Raw genomic sequence first — 20,464 nt, forward strand, 5'->3', positions numbered from 1 at the left:
TGAGAAGAGAAGAGATCTTGAGAATATATTGTGGTCAGATACTCCACAGCATGGAAACTTGCTTTTATTCTCAGAAGAGGAAGGATGAAATACCACTTAGGAATATACGTCTTGTTGCGTCCCTGTCAATAAGAGCACAGCTTAGATCAGGCTGTTAAGAATCAAATCTTCACCTCTTATTGTTTGACATTTTTCAGGTTTCCTAGCCAATCTGAGATACATCAGCAATGTATAAAGTTGGGTAATAATAGCATTTTCTCTGTAGGGTATTGTGAAGATGAAATGAGGTAACAGTTTAAGAGCTTAGCACAGGCCCAGCACATAGTAAGAGCTAAATACAGTTTAACTGTTATGATTGATTATTATCATTATAATTTGTCTTTGAAACCAACCAACATCTAGAGAATAAATAGAGGAAATAAATGTACTTCAGAATTTTATTTATTTCCTGACCATATCTTAGCTCATGAGGAAATACAAAATAATTTAAAGTGAAGTCTTTAAAGAGAGGTACACATAGATTTGATTTCTGACTCTGACAGTTACTTAATAGATTATCTTGAACAAATTATTTGATACACTTAAGCTTTAGTATCTTTAGATGTGAAATGTATACATTAGTAGCCACTATTAGTGGTTTTGTGGTTTAAATGAAGTTTCTTGTAGGTAAAGTATGTAGACCCATTAATATCGATTTCCTTTTTTTTTTATTCCCCTCCCCTTGATTTACTTTTTATGCTCAGGAATCATATGCCCTATTGAAGGAGGTTATCTAGAACTCAGTAGATATATTTAGGCCATGGGGCCAAAGCAACTGAAGTGCAACAAAAGCAAAAGATGGTTTGAGAGTATTCAGTACATAATTTAGTAAGAGTAGAATCTTTTTTTATAATATGGACAATTCTTCTCAGAGATAACGTGTGAAAACAAATTTTGTCAGGTAGTTTTTAATGATACAATAAATCATACAGGATGAAACATTCTTAGTATGGTTTCTGTAAGTAAGTATCCTTATGTGGTAGGACTCTATCTCAATTTCAACTAAGCCAGGCACGCAAGAGATACTACATTCCAACAGGAGTTGTTAGGCACACCTTCATGGCCTAGGACCAGTGAGAAGACTCAACACATTAAAAGTTTAAAGTTGTTTGGATTTAGAAGAACTTTTGTGAGACCAGTTTCTTTGGAGAGAGTTGTGCTGTGCTTTAATGTTGAAAAGGTATTAATCTTCACATACATTATCTCATTTTAAGCTAGAAACAAACTCAAATGCTATTTACTTATTCTAAAATAATTTTTTTAAGAAAAAGTATTATTGGACTCTTGCAATAAAACTGTATTTAGGGAAGTTGAGATTGCTATAAATAATGGAGTTTGGAATATATCCTTAGTCCTTGATTATTATACTTGAAAGTTAAAAAATTTATATATAAAGTTTTTATATAATACATTCAATAATAGAATGATACACATCTCTAGTATATTTTAATAAAAATTTCTATTGCATTTATTTATTAAATACGATGGTACTCTAATAAAGGCTCATATTTTATGAAAACTGAATATATGCCATGATTATATTTAATTAATTTTTTTCTATGTAAAATTTTGATATGTACAATTAATACATGGTATTATTTTAACTATTTGCTCAGGAATAGTTTTGTTATATTTCATGTTATTGTAATGAAATCGTTATAATTATTTTTTATAGCCAATCTTATTGCATTGACATTCCCTACTTCTCTGCCTGAATCATTTTTTTTAAAATGTTTAAATAATAGACTTTATATTTTAGTACCATTTTAGGTTCACAGAAAAATTGAGTGGAATACACAAAGTTCTAATATCTTCCTCATCCCTACCCACCCCATGCAACCTCTCTTTATGCACAACCCACACCAATATGGTATATTTGTTAGAATTTATGAACTTACATTGACACATCACTGACACTCAAAGGTCATAGTTTATATTAGGGTTACCTGGAAAATTCCCAAATTCTTATAAATTAAATAACACATTTCTAAACAACACATGGGTCAAGGAAAAATTCTCAAGAGAATTTTTTAAATGTTCAAATTAAATGTAAATGAAAATATAATTTATCTAATTTCTGGAATGCAGCAAAAGTAGTACTGAGAATGAAAGTTATAGCATTAAATGGTTATGATTTTATGTTATATAATTACTAATTGTGATGTTATGAATGCTGGACCTCTTTGGCTTGGAAACATTTTTGTATGTGTTTTTTTTTAGATTTGTATAAACAAAATGTGTAGAGAATCAAGGTTTATTAAGAGTGTGTCAGCAACTTGTTCAAAAAAGTGCTCTGGACATGGAGTAAGTAAGCACATGTTTCCCTGAATCATATCTATTTGGGACACTTTTTAGCATCATTCATTAATTTATAACATTTACTGAGTTGCTACTATGTGCCCTGTTGCATCTAGTTTCACTTTAGAGCTGAATTAAGTTGCTAAAGTCAGCTGCCATAATTAGTTTTAGAAAACATTTTGAGTGGAATTAAATTCCTGATCATCTAAAAAAAATTATTATAGTCTGATGCTTTTCAGAAGGTGTTAAATTTTCCAATAAATACATTAACCTGTTCACGAAGAGAAGATAATTATGCCACAACTCTTGTGCCTGTATTATTACATAGGGTCAGGGAAAACTGCTGATTTTCTCTCTATTTTAAAAAATAGGCTTTATTTTTTAGAGCAGCTTTAGGTTCACGGAACCTTACAGTGGAAAGTACAGAGATTTCCCATACACCCCCTCATCCCACATCCATATAACCTTCCTCAATTTTAACATCACACACCAGAGTGGTACATTTGTTATAAGTGATGACCTACATAGAGATTATCGCCAAAGTCCATAGTTAACATTAGGGTTCACTATTAGTGTTGTACATTCTTTGGGTCCTTACAAATGTAAAATGACACATATCTGTCATTATAATACCAAACACATTATTTTCACTGCCCTAAAAATCTTGTGCTCCATCAATTCATCTTTCCTTCTCCCCTGACCCTCTAGCAACCACTGATCATTCTACTGTCTCCATGGATTTTCCTCTTTCAGAATGTCATGTTATTGGAATCATACAGTATGTAGTATTTTCAGATTGACTTGTTTCACTTACTGGTATGCATTTAAGCTTCTTCCATCCCCTACCAGAGAGGTATATTTGTTACTGTGGATAAACCTACATGGACACATCATTATCATCCAAAGTCCATAGTTTACCTTAGGATTCACTCTTGCTGTTGTACATTCTATGGGTTTTGACAAATATATAAGGACATGTATCCACCATTATAATATCATACAGAATATTTTCACTGTTTTAAAAAGCCTCTATATTCTGCCTTTTCATCCTGTCCTTTTCACACCAAATCCCTGACAACCAGTGATCATTTTACTATCTCCGTAGTGTTTCCTTTTCCAGGTTGGCATATTATTGGAATCATACAGTATATAGCCTTTTCAGATTGGTTTCTTTCACTTAGTAATATACATTTAAAGTTTCTCCATATGTTTTCATTTCTTTATAGCTCATTTCTATTTAGTGTTAAATAATATTCCTTTGTCTGTATGTATAGTTTTTTATCCATTCACCTACTGAAGAACATCTTGGTTGCTTCCAAGTTTGGTACCATGAATAAAGCTGAAATAAACATCCTCCACATCCAAACCAAGAGTTGATGTCAATGTTTTGGATTTTAGCCATTCTAATGGGTGTGTGGTGGTATCTCATTGTTGTTTTAGTTTGCATTTTCATGATGAAATATGATGTGGAGCATCTGTTCATATATGTATATACCATCTATATATATTTTTTGATGAGGGGTCTTTTAAGATATTCTGCCCATTTTTAAATGAGGATGTTTGTTTTCTTTTTGTTGAGTTTTAAGTGTCATTTGTGTATTTTGAGTCACAGTCCTATATCAGATGTGTCTGTTGCAAATATTTTCTCCAAGTCTGTGGCTTATCTTTTCATTGTCTTGAGAGTGTTTTTCATACAAGAGAAAATTTTAATTTATTGAAGTCTAGCATCTCAATTCTTTCTTTCATGGACTGTGCCTCTGGTATTATATCTAAAAAGTCTGTGCCATACCCGAGGTCATCTAGGTTTTTTCCTAAATTATCTTCTAGGAGTTTTAGTTTTGCATTTTATATTTATATCTATGATCCATTTTGTGTTAACTTTTTGAAGGTTGTAAGGTCTGTGTCTAGGTTATTTTTTTCTGTATGGATGTCTACTTGTTACAGCACCACTTTTGGAAAGGCTTTCTGTTCTCTACCATATTGCTTTTGTTTCATCAAAGACCAACAGACTAGATTTACATATGTCTATTTTTGGGCCCTCTATCCTGTTTCATTTCATTTTAGATTATTCTTTCTTCAATAACATACTGCCTTGAATACAATAGATTTATGATATGTTAAGATGGGTAGTATTAGTCTTCTAACTTCTCCTTTCAATATTGAGTTAGCTATTCTGGGCCTTTTGCTTCTACAGATAAACTGTAGATTCAATTTGTTGATTTCCACAAAACAAATTGCAGGGATTATGAGTGGAATTGCATTCAGTCTATAGATGAAGTTAAGAAGAATTTATATCTTGACAACAATGAGTTTACCTATCCATTAACATGTTATACTTCCTCATTCATTTAGTTCTTTTTTTATTAATTTTTTCATCAGTGTTTTGTAATTTTTCTCATGTAGATATTGTGCATATTTTATTAGATTTATAGCTAAGTACTTCATTTTGGGGGATGCTAATATAAATGATGGTATGTTTTAAATTTAAAATGGCATTTGTTCATTGCTCTTCCAGTAGGAAAATGATTGGCTCTTGTACATTTAACCATATATATTGTAATCTTTCTGTAATCACTTTTTAGTTCCAAGAGTTTCTTTTCTCTTCAATTCTTTTTGGATTTTCCACATAGCTTATTACATATGCAAACAATGACAGTTTTATTTTTCCTCCCATTTGGTGTATTTTTATTTCCTTTTCTTGTCTTACTGTACTAGCTAGAACTTCCAGTTTGATGTTGAAGTAGGAGTGGTGAGAGGGGACATCCTTACATTGTTTATAATCTCAGTGGGAAAGTGTCTAATTTCTCACCATTAAGTATTATGTCAGCTACAAGTCTTTTGTTAGATATTCTTTATCTACTTGAAAAATATTTCCTCTATTTCCAATTTGCTGATAGTTTGTTTTAAAAAAAATGATAAATACAAATGGGATTTTATTGGTTGAATGCTTTTTCTGTATTTATTGATATCATAAATGTGACTGTTTTCTTCATTAGACTATGTGTAAAGAATTACATCAACTGATTTTATAATGTTTTTTTTTCTGGGTTTCTTTTCTTTCTTTTTTATTTCAGCATATTACAGGGGTACAAATGTTTAGGTTACATATATTGCCATTGCCCCACCCAAGTCAGTGCTTCAAGCATGCCCATCCCCAAGACGGTGCACACTGGACCCATTGGATGTGTATATACCCATCCCCGCCTCCCCCCTTCCATCAGCCAGATACCTGATGAATGTTATTACTATATGTGCTCATAAGTGTTGATAGTGAAAACCAACTTGATGGCAAGTACATATGGTGCTTGTTTTTTCATTCTTGGGATACTTCTCTTAGTAGAATGGGCTCCAGCTCTATCCAGGAAAATACAAGACATGCTATATCACCATTGTTTCTCAGAGCTGAATAGTACTCTATGGTATACGTATACTACATTTTATTAATCCACTCATGCATTGATGGACACTTGGGTGGTTTCCACATCTTTGCAATTGTGAATTGTGCTGCTATAAACATTCAAGTACAGGTGTCTTTTTTATAGAATGTCTATTGTTCTTTTTGGTAGATGCCCAGTAATGGATCTGGATCAAATGGTAGTTCTACTTGTAGCTCTTTGAGGTATCTCCATGTTGCTTTTCACAGATGTTGTACTAGTTTGCAGTTCCACCAGCAGTGTATGAGTGTTCCTATCTCTCCACATCCACACCAACATTTATTGTTTGGGGACTTTTTGATAAAAGCCATTCTCAGTGGAGATAAGTGATACCTCATTATTGTTTTGATTTGCATTCCCCTGATGATTAGAGATGTTGACCATTTTTTCATGTATTTGTTAGCCATTAGTGTATCTTCTTTTGAAAAGTTTCTGTTCATGTCTTTTGCCCACATTTGATAAGGTTGTTTTTTCTTGCTCATTTTCCTGAGAGCTATATAGATTCTAGTTATCAGTTTTTTATTGGATTTGTAACATGCAAATAATTTCTGCTATTCTGTAGGTTGTCTGTTTGTTCACATGATAGTTTTCTTGGCTGTGCAGAAGCTTTTTAATTTGATCAGGTCCCATTTATTTATTTTTGTGGTTGCTGTGATTGCCTTTGGGGTCTTCCTCATAAAATCTTTGCCTAGGCCAATGTCTATGAGAGTTTTTCCAACATTTTTTCTAGAATTCTTATAGTTTCACGCCTTAGGTTTAAGTCAGTTATCCAGCGTCGTTGATTTTTGTGAGAGGTGAAAGGTGCAGATCCTGTTTCAGTCTTCTACATGTGGCTATCCAGTTTTCCCAGCACCGTTTATTGAATAAGGATTCTTTTCCCCATTGTATGTTTTTGTCTGCTTCATCAAAGATTATATGGCTATATGAAGATGGTTTTATAACTGGATTCTCAGTTCTGTTCCACTGGTCTATGTCTCTGTTGTAGTGCCTATACAATGCTGTTTTAGTTACTATAGCCTTATAGCATTGTTTGAATTCTGGTAAATGGATGCCTCCCAATTTGTTCTTTTTGCTTAAGATTGCTTTTGCTATCTGGGGTCGTCTTTGGTTCTGTATGAAGTGTAGAATTATTTTTTCTAGATCTGTAAAAAGTGATGTTGGTATTTTAATAGGGATCGCATGAATCTGTTGATCATTTTGTGTAGTATAGACATTTTAACAATGTTGATTCTGCTGACCCATAAGCATGGTATGTTTTTCCACCTGTTTGTATGTTCTGCTATTACCTTCCTCAGTTCCTTATCTTCTTCAGTGTTTCATAGTTCTCCCTATAGAGGCTTTTACCTCCTTAGTTAAATACATTCCTAGATACTTCATTTTCTTTTTGCTATTGTGAAGGAGATTGAGTTCTTGATTTGTTTCTCAGTTTGACTGTTTTTCGTGTATAGGAGGACTGCTACTTATTTCTGTACATCGATTTTGTAATCTAAGACTTTACTGAATTTGTTTATCAATTCCAGTAGTCTCATGGAAGAATCTTTGGGGTTTTCTAGATATAAGATCATATCATCAGAAAAGAGAGATATTTTGACCTCTTCTGCCCCCATTTGGATGCCCTTGCTTTCCTTCTCTTATCTGATTGCTTTGGCTAGGACTTCCAGTACTATGTTGAATAGAAGTGGTGATAAAGGGCAACCTTGTCTGGTTCCAGTTCTAAGTAGGAATGCTTTCAATTTTCCCCCATTCAGTATGATGTTGGCTGTGGGTTTGTCATATATGGCTTGTATTATTTTTAGATAAGACTTGTCTATGCCTATTTTGTTAAGCGTTCTTATCATAAATGGGTGTTTAATGCTTTTTCTGCCTCTATCATGTTGAACCATTGTTGCATATGTGGGATAAATCTCACTTGGTTGTGGTGCATAATTCCTTTTTTATGTTGTTGAATTTGATTTCCTAACATTTTTGTGGGTGGTTGCATCTATGTTCATGAGAGATATAGTCTGTAGTATCTATTTCTTATAATATCTTTCTCTGACTTTGGTATTAGAGTAATGCTGGCTTGATAGAATGAATTAGGAAACATTCTTCTACTGTGTTCTGAAATAAATTGTAGAAAGTTGGTATAATTTCTGCCTTAAATGCTTGGTAGAGTTCAGTAGTAAAACCATCTGAAAAAACTATTATCTTTTAGATCAATTAAAAGTATAAAAAAAACCCAGTTTTTAGTTTGACTTAATTCTTTCTCTAAGGTTTTTCTTTTCTTTATATAAATCAGATTTTTCTGACCTGTATAATTCTCCTTTTCTCTGAAAAACTTCTTTTAACATGTCTTCGAAAGGCAGGTCTATTGGTTGATAAATGCTCTAAATTTTTGTTTGTCTGAGGATGTCTTTATTTCTTTCTCATTATTGAAAGATAATTTCACAAGATTCCATACTCTAGATTGGTGATTTGTGTGTGTGTGTTGGGGGGGGGGGTGTCAACATAGAAAAAAATACCATACCATTAGTTCCTGGTGTCATCCCATATCTGTATATCTGATGCCCTCTTGTAATACAAAATCTTTTGCTTAAAAATCAAACTGTAAATTAAAAATAAAACCCTAAGCTTCCCCAAATGACTGAACAGACACACTCTCGTCCAATGGGACCCCAGAGAAATCTTAAAACTGATATCCTTGCCATGACAGGACAGGAAGTGAGGCACACCTCGTTATACCCCCTCTATATTGCTGTTAGAAACAACAACTGACCAGCATAAATGTTAAAATAGAGATCATAAAACTGACAGGGCAGACTCTTTGTGACAATAAGATGTCAAATTATAAACAAGACCTAAGGCCATGCCAGGCAATGGTTAAGTCACATCTGCAGACCATCAGTTATGTCGAACTTGTCACTTTGACCCAGTATATTGTGGCTTGCTCCCATAATTTGGCTCTGACATAGCATCACATAATGATTACCAGATTTCCTTATCTTAACTGAGATATTCCTTTCTGCTAGCTTCAAGTTTTTAGACAAAGCCTTCTTTCACCAATTGCAAATTGAAGAATCTCTGTATCCATCTATGTTCTGTAAGCCCCTGCTTCAAGATATCCCTCCTTTTCAAATCAGTGTGTAACCTCCAGGTATTGATTCATGGCTTTGCCTGTAACTTCTGCTTCCCTGAAATGTATAAAGCAGGGTTACATTCTAACAGCCGTACGGTCACTTACTAAAATCTTTTGGGTCTGTGTTTCCATCAGGCCATGGCCACTCACATTGGCGGAGATAAACCTCTTTGAAATGTTTTACTGTTTGGGTTTTCCATCGACAAAACAAAAGCAAACGAAACAAAACCCATCCTGGTAAAGGCATTATTAAGCTGGTAAATGTTTAGCGGCTTGCCTGGGGAGGGTAAAAGCCTCATTAGTAGGGCACATACTTCAAGTTACCAACATGAAGTCACTGAAGGGGGAGGTGGAAAGAGATGAACACGATCAGCTCTGGGAGCTGGTACTAGATGGCTCCAGAACACTGGTGTAAGGGTCACATTTTCATTAGAATTTAAGTATGCATTTTTGAAATTGTACATTATATTTGCAGGTAAACATTTGAAGGTGTTAAATTTTCTTGATGCAAATATCATGAGCCTCACTTTATAGCTCCTTTTGTTCGTGCTGTTTTGAGGGTATATTTTAATCTAAGAAACCAAGCATTTTATACTTGGGGTTATCTCTCTAAATAAACAAAATTATACCAGAATACTATACAAAAGTAAGCTTGATGATCCATCTCATAATTTTGCTTTCTCTGAGAAGGTATTTTAAAATAATCATTTATTTTTTTTAAATGACCTTAGGTGTGCAATTCCCGGGAGGAATGCAATTGTACTGATGGCTACTTGCCTCCAAATTGTGAATTACGTACCAGGGAATCCACTATAGTTCCTGAGGGAACAGGCAAGTATCTATCTCTTTAGAAATTCATTGAATAAGATTCACTAATTGTTTATCTTCACTAAAAAGCTTAGATTTTTGCCACTTAAAAAAAGAGTAATATATGTAATGAAGAGGTAAAAAGAGTTCTCTCAAATAATAGAAACTAAATACGCTTTCTTAATTTTGCTCTCTTTCTAATATTAAAATATCATGATTGAAACAGAATATTTAATTTCTATTTACTAATACCATTGACATTTTCTTTTAGAATAGTTTTCAACCTCTATTTGTGATTGACCCTGTGATTTCAGCTGAAAACAAATAACATTTACTCTATGTCTAGTACTGTTACCAATTTTCTGTTTTGGAATAAATGAAATAGAAGATAAAATTTTACTCTGAAAGAGTTTGTAGATTAAATGAGAAAAATCTATAAATTGCTGCTTAAGACATGACAGAAGGGATGCTGGCACAATGTTCTGTTTGTTCATCATGACTTTAGTTTCTGTCATTCATTCATTCATTGAGTTAGCAAATATTTATTGAACTCAAAATATGCCAGTTGCTGGTGTAGTCTCTAACATGCAGTGAGCAAAAAAAAAAGTTCTCCTTATGGATTTTTAGAGAATATGTTTAGGTCTGTATGCCCAGGGCTAACAAGTGGTAGAATTAGGATTAGGAATCAAGTCTCCTGATTTTTATGCCAGTGTCCTTTTAGTAGCACTGCATTGATAAACATAGATCCTTAATGTCAAAAGCCTACAATCTACTAAAGAAAAATAGGATATACACAAATACGTTGAAGTCCTTTGATAATACACCTTGTGACAGTGCAAATTTGGATAACTTCGCAATTACGAAATCCCACAGTATGTATCATTGAATTTTTACCCCCACTTACAGTGTTATAGAGTTTCTATAGTTGCTATAAAATGTAGAATACTTTTGGTCCCAAGGATTATGTCTTCATAATTATTTTCTATGTTCCCTAAATAGTAATAAAAATTAAAAACATTTTAATTAATTTGTTACAACTTGAAAATTAAAGTAGAAAGTTTAATTTTTGATCTTTAACATATTTTTATTTTTAGGTTTAATCATGGGAAGAGCTTCAAGAAATACTAAAAAAACCTGGCTTCTAGGTGTCTACATTTTTCTTCCTGTTTTCATTGTAACAACCATGGTAGCTTTGGCATGGAATCTTTTGAAAAGGTGGTTCACCAAGGAAGAGGAATCCCTAAGTAGCGAGTAAATTGAATTTGTGTTCTGAAGTTAAACTTTAGTATCATTTGAATCTAGTCACATGTAAGCTATATCATGAGCAGCAACAATACTCTATATTTTACCAGGATTTTGAGTATTACATCAATATGTCATTTAATTTTTTGAGATGGTTGTGAATATCCCATTTTAAAGATGCAAAGATTTGGAGATGTACTTTAAATAATCTTTCAAAGTCATTGCACTGCTAATTTGAGAGAGAGAGGACCCAAATATATCCCTATTTATTGCTTTCAAATACCCTAGAGGTTATCAAAGGATGATCTCTGTTACCTACAAAAGAGGTACTAGAAATATTCATTAAAATGCAGTTTTCTGTGCCCTACCACAGATGAAATATTTCAATTCACATTGCTGCCTCATTTATGAAATAATTAAAAAAATATTCTTTTGGTAAAGTTTTCAGAAGGAAAATTTATAATTTAGCCTACAACATTTTTATTTTTAAAGAAATAATTCAAACACTAAGAAAGAGAGCAAGCTAACAAACATCTACCTTTGCCCATCACTAAAAATAATGTTCATAGTTTTCTTATTTCTTTTATGAAATTATCCATTACATTTGCATCTGCAATTCCTCTAGCATAATACCCCTTCTTCCATACAGAGAATGTCTATGTTGAAAGTTTGGTGTGTCTTATATATTTTCACTTCATGTGGCAGCACACATGAGACATATCTAGTATTGGCTTTTATATAATTTTAAATATCTATATTCTCTGTAGATGAATTTACTTTTCTAATTGTAGTTTATGTAGTTTTTCCTTTTTATTATTCTTTTTTATGAAAAGTCTTCTCAGATGTGTTTCTATTTTTTTAGTAATTTGAAAAATATAATTTTTGGTTTTGTTGAGATCTCTATATTTACTTTGTTTTTTATATCAAGTTTTACTTTTTTTCCTTTCTGCTCTCTTTACCTGTATTCTAATTCTAGCTTTCTTGAATCTAATGATTTATTAATTTTCAGTATTTCTTATTTTCTAACAAATACCTTTAAAGTCAAAACCTTTCCTTTATATGTAATTTTCTCTGTATTCTTCAGTTTTTAATAGAATTGACATTCAGTTAAAAAATTAGAAAATCCCAGTATAATTGCTTGTTTAAATCATGAATAAATTGTGGTCTTTAGTTTTCAATTATATGATTTATTTTCATTGTTTTAAAAATAATCTTCCAACTTGTTAACTTATTGCGAGAAACTGTATGATGTAGACTGTTAAATGTTAGAACCAGAAAAGAAATAAATTCTTATAAAAGTATATAGTTGATATGTATACTTCACTATTTTTAACACAAACTTTTTAATTGTGTTATTTCAAATCATCTTTATACTCTCCATTTTTTCTTCTTGTCTGGTAATTTATTTTCTGTGAGAGGCAAACCAAAGTTTTCAATGTATTGTGGATTTCCTTCTGATTGTTGAAATTTCTGCTTTATATATGCAAAAACTACGTAATGTTCATTTTAGTTATACTTTCTTGGTGTGTTTTCTTTGAATCATTAATAAGTATATCTTAAATACAATTTATGAGTTTCAGATTGTTATACCAACTTTCTCTTCAAAAATGACATTTATATGGTACATCATTTTCATCCCCTTTTACTCAGTCTATCTTTGCATTTAATTGGTGTCTTATAAACAGCCTTTATGTGGAATGCAGTAGTAGTGTTTGCTATGCTTATGTTTTATATGTTATGACATATATATATTTAGACTGAAATTTGCCATCTTATTTTTTTTCTATTTACCATGATTTTGGGGGGGGGGGTATTTCTTTTTCTTTTCATAAAATCCATTTTACTAATTGTGTTATTCTCTCTTTTTTTTCTCTTCAACTATTTGGACATTTTTATATTCTGTTTTATTGTTTTGGTGATTTTCTTTAAATTTTAGTATTTATAGTTAATGTTATATAATGTCTAGATTTAATCATTACATATAGTCTTTCTCTAAATAACACAAGGATCTTAGGCATCTAGCTATAACCTTCCTTTTTCAGTCTGTTTGCCATTTGGCTTTTAAGTTACCCCCTTACATGTATTCATATGCATGTGTGTTGTGAGGTGTGTGTGCGTGTGCGTGTGTGTGTGTGTGTGTGTGTAGTATCACCATTCCTTTTGGAAACCTACTTTTTTTCCTTTTATTTTATCATATTATGGCCGGGCGCGGTGGCTCACGCCTGTAATCCTAGCTCTTGGGAGGCCGAGGCGGGCGGATTGCTCAAGGTCAGGAGTTCAAAACCAGCCTGAGCAAGAGCAAGACCCCGTCTCTACTATAAATAGAAAGAAATTAATTGGCCAACTGATATATATGTATAAAATTAGCCGGGCGTGGTGGCGCATGCCTGTAGTCCCAGCTACTCGGGAGGCTGAGGCAGAAGGATCGCTTGAGCCCAGGAGTTTGAGGTTGCTGTGAGCTAGGCTGACGCCACGGCACTCACTCTAGCCTGGACAACAAAGCGAGACTCTGTCTCAAAAAAAAAAAAAAACCCAATCATCATATTTTATCATATTATGGAGGTAGAAATATTGTTAGGGTTACATATATTGCCCCTGCCACCCCTTCCCCCCAGCTGTTTCAGAACATCAAGCATGTCCAACCCCTAGGTGGTGCACACTGCACCCATCATGTAAGTACACATCCTTCCCTTCCTCCCCGCTCCCACCGGCCCACCACCCGATAAAATTTTCATTCTAGGTTCAGTTATCTTTTTCCCCTAGCTTCATTGAGGTATGATTGACAAAAACTGTGTATATTTAAGGTACATTGCATGATGAGCTGATGTATGTATACATTGTGACATGGTAACCACAATCAAGATAATTAACACATCCATCACTTCAAATGGTAACCTCTTGTAAAAGAGATAATACTGTTTATAAAATAGCCTGACTTTTATACATGTAGTTGGCAAGCTTTCTTACTACTTACTTGAGATGTTATTTTAATTTTTTTTAGATCCAGATCAGAAAGCAGCACTGACACATATGCCAGCAGGTAAGTGGGTTAGGGATGTTTCTAAGATACATGTTGAAAAAGAAAAATTAATTGATAATTCACAATTTATTTCTAAATATTCTTTGAACAACATCTATTGGTCAAACAATGCCCTGAAAACCAGACTACTAACATATAGTAAATTAGTTTCTAACAAATTAGTCCTTTCTTCATTTAATAAATGTTTATTGGATGTCTACTACTAAAGAAACAATGAATAAAAGCTGAGTCTAATGGGAGATATAATATGTATAATTAGTAAAGAAAAAGATTATATAGAAGTTACCCAACTTGGGTTACACAGTCATGCGCTGCAAAACATTTCAGTCAGTGACGGACCATATATATGAGGCTGGTCCCATAAAATCGTAACAGAGCTGGAAAATTCATATCACCCAGTGATGTAGCCATCAGAATATCATAGAGCAGTGCATCACTTAGTGTTTGCAGTGATGCTAGTGTAAACAAAACTATTGTGTTGCCATTCATATAAAATCATATCTCATACAATTCTGTGTAGTACATAATCCATGAAAATGATAATAACTATATTTCTGGTGTATGTGTTCACTATGCTTTACTTTCTATCATTATTTTAGAGTGTACTCCTATTTATTAAGAAAGGCTAACTCAAATAGTCTCAGCCAGGTCCTTCAGGAGGTATTCTAGAAGAAGATATTGTTCTTGAATGTCTCCCAACATAGTCCCTCTTTTGGAGACATTAGTTACTTTCTCTAAGTATGAGGGGGAAAAAAAGCTAATTTTCTTTGTTGTCCCCACCTTGTCACTGTCACCAAGGGAGTTGAGATGGAGTGCTCAAACACTGCAGTTCTCCCAACCCTTTGCCCGCCTAGAAGCATTACCCTCCCTTTGTACTCTGAAATCACTTGAAGGTAATGAACATGTTTATTTTGCTGACCTATTTATAGTCAGCACCTAGCAGAGTAAATATTCAATAAATACTCATTTAATGAATGAGTGATTACTCTTGAACTTCACATATGCACAGCTAATTAGTATTGTAACGACTCCAGTTGTCCCCTCACATTGTCTCTCCTCAAAGAATATGCCACTCACATAAGCATCCTCTTCTAGAAGTGGTGTTCAGCTAGATTGAAGGATAGACAGGGCATCACCCAGAGGACAATGTACATTGCATTTGAAGACTATAATTTTCAGTGTTAAGCCCTAAGTCTAGCCTTGTGTTTGGCATACACAAGAAAGGCATTCTTTGATTTTCCTTTAATTTACATTTAATAGGCTAAGCAGACATACTTTATGTGCCTTACTATTATAATACTTAGTGTATTTTCTTGTATTTATGTTCTTTTTACATTTATATTGTTACAATTTTTTGTTGGAAAGCCAGTAGAAGATATTTATAGAGCCAACTCCTTGGATAAACACAAAAAGACAAGAGTCGTTTTAAAAGCCAGAAATCTAATGGTATCAGGCTCACAGTCGATATATACAATTCCTTTTATTGGTTTGGGGGAACTAATTATATTAAATACCAATTTTTCATGGCCAGAGTAGCAGGAAAAATCAACTATAAGTTTTTAAGGTATAAAATAACAGAGGTAGGAAAAGGATGGGAGGGGTAAAATTATGTCACTATTATCACTGAATCTCTCACTAATCTTACTAACAGTAGTGCCTTATCTGTGAATTAATCTTGATTACTTTGTCTTCAATTCATTATTTTCCTTCTCCCTTTCTTTTATTTGGGGGTTAAGAAATCTGTGGATATAAAGAATGAAAAAGAGGCCCAAGAATTTTCTTTTGGAATTTTGGTGATAATTAGTATAAAAATAGAAATTTGGCAAATATTTTTTAGCACAACTTTGAAAGGAAACAGGCAAAAATTGCAACAAAACTAAATATAACATAACTTTAAAACATTGTATTATATCAACCTAATAAGGTTATTTCCTTATATATTTAGATCCAAATCACGTGAAGACACCGAAACACCTAGCAATAGGTAAGTACATTAGGAGGTGTCTCTTACAATAAATATATTTATTAAATCAAAATAAAATTCATAATCCACAATTAATTCCTAATCATTGATTGGATAGATGAATTGGTAAAGTACTACACCAATAAATAACCTACCAATCTTTACTAAACCTTGTTAATAATGAGTATTTGAACAACTTAGTCTGGTTTTCTCTTCTGTTTAGTAAAGTTCTAAATTTGTTGAGAATACATTCTCATTGATAGAATGGAATGAAAGGGTTGCACCTATAAAAATATAAGACCTATATATCAGTTTTAAGGCAAATTCATAATCAGGGCCATTTTATCCATTAGGCATTGTAGCACAATGCTTCAAAGCCATGAGTTTTCAAGAACTCCCCAAATTATTTACAATGTGAAAAACCAAAAATAATTTGCTCAAGGAAAAAAGTAAAATTAATATGGATTTTAATTCCTAAAAAAAAGATATTGTTATATTCATAAATATCTCATTAAATGTGAAACAATGTTAAATTTTGTCATTTGCAAGTGCTTCTGATTAAACATTTTGGTTCCTCAGAAATCACAGAGAATCATGAAGTATATAAGTTACTCATGACCAAATAATTTCTTAAGCAAACTTTACCATTCTTTCAATAATTCCTTTTTCTGCCAAATGAATTTTACACATGGCAGTACCCCAACGATCTGTATGCATTGCAGTGGGAGAGAATTTGCTACCAGACCTTGAGCGTGTGTGCTTTTGTTTTCTTCCACAGTAACTAGTAATACCCTCAGAAGGCAATGGGCACTGAGAAATGAAAGTTCTGCTTTTGCTCCTGTGGTCACAGCTGAAGGAAACAATAAACCAAGTGAAGACCAGTTTATGTGCCTGCGTGTCTGTTTTTATCTCTCCCGCCTCTCCCTCAGAATGCAGCCCCTAGGGCTGCGGTTCTGCCACTTCAAGGCCCTTAACAGAAAGCATCCAAACTCAGGAATCTCCATCCCCACCTGACTCCCTGAGGTCTTCCCACTCTTGCTCCCGCCCCTTCCCCCACGACACCCCCTTTTGGTTGACTGCTTGGGGCCCCAGATGCATCAGGTCCTTGCTCAGCCTCATTCAGGACCAGCTGTGGCCAGTGGGCCATGTTCCTCCTCCTGCTCCTGCTCAACAGGCTTGGCTGGCTGCATGCAGTTTAGCAGATTCAGGTGTTTGCCCTCCTCCTCTTCCTCAAGACCACAGCCAGGGCTTCTGAGGGGACACTGTGTTTACTTCAGGGATTATGCCTTCCCATCCAGGCCTCTCCCTCCATCCCTCACTTTTCCCTTGGCCCTTGGCTGGTGGCCCACAGAGTCAAGCGCAGAAGACAGAGAGGCAGCTTCTGAAGGACCCAGAGAGCTTGAGTTCTGGTCTTAGGAGCAAAGATTAGCCCTTTTTCAGAGTTTGATATGAGGATTGATAAAATGAATTAGAAAAAGATTCTCTCATTTTCCTTTTCTGACAGTGTGTGTAAAATTGTTCAGATCTTCAATTAACTGTTTAGCAGAATTTACCAATGAAGCACTCTGGGACTAGAGATTTCTTGGAGGGAAGATTTTAAATTACAGATTTAATTTTGTTAACAAATAGAGGACTGTTCAAATTTTCCATTTATTCTTGTGATAGTATTAGGTTCATCTGAATGTGCCCTGATCACCAGGTTCCCAGTGTCAAGAGTGAGTACTGGTACTAAGTCGAGCCAGCAATAAAGGGATCACAAAGACAGAGCGATTTCATACAGTTTATCACATAAAAGAAAGCATGAAAGAAAAGAAGGAAGCTACACAAAGTGAAAATACATTCCAGAGAGAATGGACCAGGTCAGTCTCCAGAGTAGAGAAAGACTGTGAAGCCTGAACATATGCTGTCTTTTATAAGCTCACTAGTTTGTCCCAACATTTCTCCTAGTGAGATTGGTTGTTATTTCCCTCTTTGGGGTGATTGACAGGTTAGGGTTACATAACAGATTACATAACAGGTTACACAAGAGGTTGGTTATGTAAAAAATTTCCCTTTCTGCACATGTGTCTTCTCCAGAATCCTTCACAAAAAGTCCATCCATGTTATGCTAATTAGATGGTAATGAGCCCACATCAGTTAAAGGTCACTAGGAGCTCCTAACTGTGTGCATTTTCCCCCAGGGAACAGTTCCTAGCTGCAATTTGGTTCCTAGCTGCAATTTGGTTCCCACACTCCACCCTTGCCACTTCCTTGACTGCCTTGCCACACATTTGCCCTCCTCCAGACCTAATAATAGTGTTGTTCAAATATTGTATTTTTAAAATTTTTTTATCAATTTCATATAAATGGTCAGGCTTATGGCATAAAGTTTTTCAGAGTATCTTTTTTTTTCATGTCTATAAGCACTATAGTTATGTCACCTCTTTCATTCCTAGTAATAGTAATTATTTTTTTTTCTCTGATTAGTTTTATGAAGAATTTATTTAATGAATTTACCAATCTCTCCAGTCCAACTGTTGGCTGTTGTTTTTCTCTATTGCATTTCTGTTTTCTGTTTCATTAATTACACCTTTTATTAATTTGCTCTTTTCCTAGCTTCTTGAGATGAAAATTTAAATCATTTTTAAATCTTTTCTAATGCATTTAAAAGGTATAAATTTTCCATATGTACTTCTTTAGCTGCATTCTACAAGTTTTAATATGTTGAGTTTTCATTATAAATACATGATATTTTACATGATGTATTTTTCCTGTAAATACATGATAGCTGATTTCAAGTGACAGATGCCTCATTATTGAATGCAGAGTTGGAAAGATGTGAGCAGTAGCAGACCATTATATAATATTTTCACCAAAAATATATAATAGACATAAATAACATCATGAGCATAGCTAAAATCAATGTGTAGGAAAATAAGTGATGAGGTCTTACTCATCACTTCTTTGCTTAGCCTGATGTTTTAAAGGAGTTTTTCCTATATTTTCTTTTGGAATTTTTATTGTTTTGTGCCTTATATTTAAGTCTTTTCTCAATCTTGAATTAATTTTTGTATATAGTAAGAGAGTGGGGTCCTATTCATTCTTCTCCATGTGGCTATCCAATTTTCCCAGCACCATTTATTGAAGAGGGCTTCCTTTCCTCAGTGTATGTTGCTGTCTGCTTAGTCGAAGATCAGACCAACTGGTCGTAAGTATATCATTTTTTATCTGTGTTATCTATTCTGTTCCTTTGGTCTATGTCTCTACTTTTATACCAGTGCCATGCTGTTTTGGTTTTGATAGCCTTGTAGTCTAATTTGAAGTCTGGTAATGTGCCTCCAGATTTCTTTCTTTTTTGTTTTACTTAAGTTTGCTTTGGCTATTCAGGCTCTTTTTCAGTTCCAAAATGAAGCAGAAAAAACAAAAATAAATAAATGGGACTTGACTAAATTATAAAAGTTTCTTCACAGCAAAGGAAATAATCAACAGAGCAAACAGACAACCTACAGAATGGGAAAAAAATATTTTCAAACTATACATCCAATAAAGGGCTAATATCCAGAATCTACAAAGAACTCAAAGCAGCAAGAAATAAGCAATCAGCACCATTTAAAATGTTGGCAAAGGCATGAACAGAAGTTTTTGAAAAGAAGACAGACAAATGGCCAACAAAAATATGAAGAAATGTTCAACATCAACATCATTAATCATCACGGAAATGCAAATCAAAACCACAGTGAGATATAACCTTGCCAGAATGGCCATTACTAAAAAGGCAAAAAACAATTGAAGATGGCATGAATGCAGAGAGAAAAGAACACTTAACCATTGTTGGTGGGACTGCAAATTAGTACAACCTCTATGGAATATAGTATAGAGATTCCTCAAGGAAATAAATGTATACTTACTATTTGATCTAGCAATCCTCCTACTAGGTATCTACCCAAAGGAAAATAAGTCATTTTATCAAAAAGACATATGCACTTGAATGTTTATCGCAGCACAATTCACAATTGCAAAGATGTCACATAAACCTAAGTGCCCATCAATTCATGAGTGGATGAAGAAATAGGTGGTATATATAGCCACAGAGTTCTACTCAGCCATAAAAAGGAGTGAAATACTATCTTTTATAGCAACTTGGATGAAACTAGAGACTTTTATCCTAAGCAAAGTATCTCATGACTGGAAAAGCAAACACCACATATATTCTTTAATAATTGGGAGCTAAACAATGGGTACCCGTGGGCACCAAGAGTTGTAAAGGTCACTGGAAATCAAAAAGGAAAGCAGAGGGAGGAAGGAAAGGGTAAAAATCTGCCTGTTGGGTACAATGAACACTATGTGGGTGATGGGCACACTGAAAGCCTTGACTTGAGCATTATACAAGGTTATATATGTAACATAAACATTTGCACCCCCTTAATATTTTGAAATAAAAAGTAGGTTTTTTAATATTATAATTTAATTTATTATAATTTAAAGTAATTCAATTTTTAATAATGGTTTTATTATCAAGTAACTCACAAAATTACTGAAAATTTAAC

General features: G+C 33.7%; 1 protein-coding gene across 6 annotated transcripts in view; it reads left to right on the plus strand.

Annotated features, from left to right (window-relative positions):
- LOC105866636 (disintegrin and metalloproteinase domain-containing protein 32-like) overlaps positions 1–16,819 on the plus strand; it is a 162,704-nt gene extending 145,885 nt beyond the window's left edge. For all 6 annotated transcript variants that reach the window (XM_075997224.1, XM_075997228.1, XM_075997226.1 and 3 more), the window contains 6 exons: positions 2,260–2,343; positions 9,618–9,717; positions 10,788–10,944; positions 13,937–13,975; positions 15,921–15,959; positions 16,717–16,819. In XM_075997224.1, the coding sequence (XP_075853339.1) occupies positions 2,260–2,343; positions 9,618–9,717; positions 10,788–10,944; positions 13,937–13,975; positions 15,921–15,959; positions 16,717–16,723 (426 nt within the window). In that variant the 3' untranslated portion in view covers positions 16,724–16,819. The remainder of the gene's footprint in view (positions 1–2,259; positions 2,344–9,617; positions 9,718–10,787; positions 10,945–13,936; positions 13,976–15,920; positions 15,960–16,716) is intronic.
- The last annotated feature ends 3,645 nt before the right edge of the window (positions 16,820–20,464 follow it).

Source organism: Microcebus murinus, chromosome 24 (assembly GCF_040939455.1).
Source record: "Microcebus murinus isolate Inina chromosome 24, M.murinus_Inina_mat1.0, whole genome shotgun sequence".
Taxonomy (NCBI): domain Eukaryota; kingdom Metazoa; phylum Chordata; class Mammalia; order Primates; family Cheirogaleidae; genus Microcebus; species Microcebus murinus.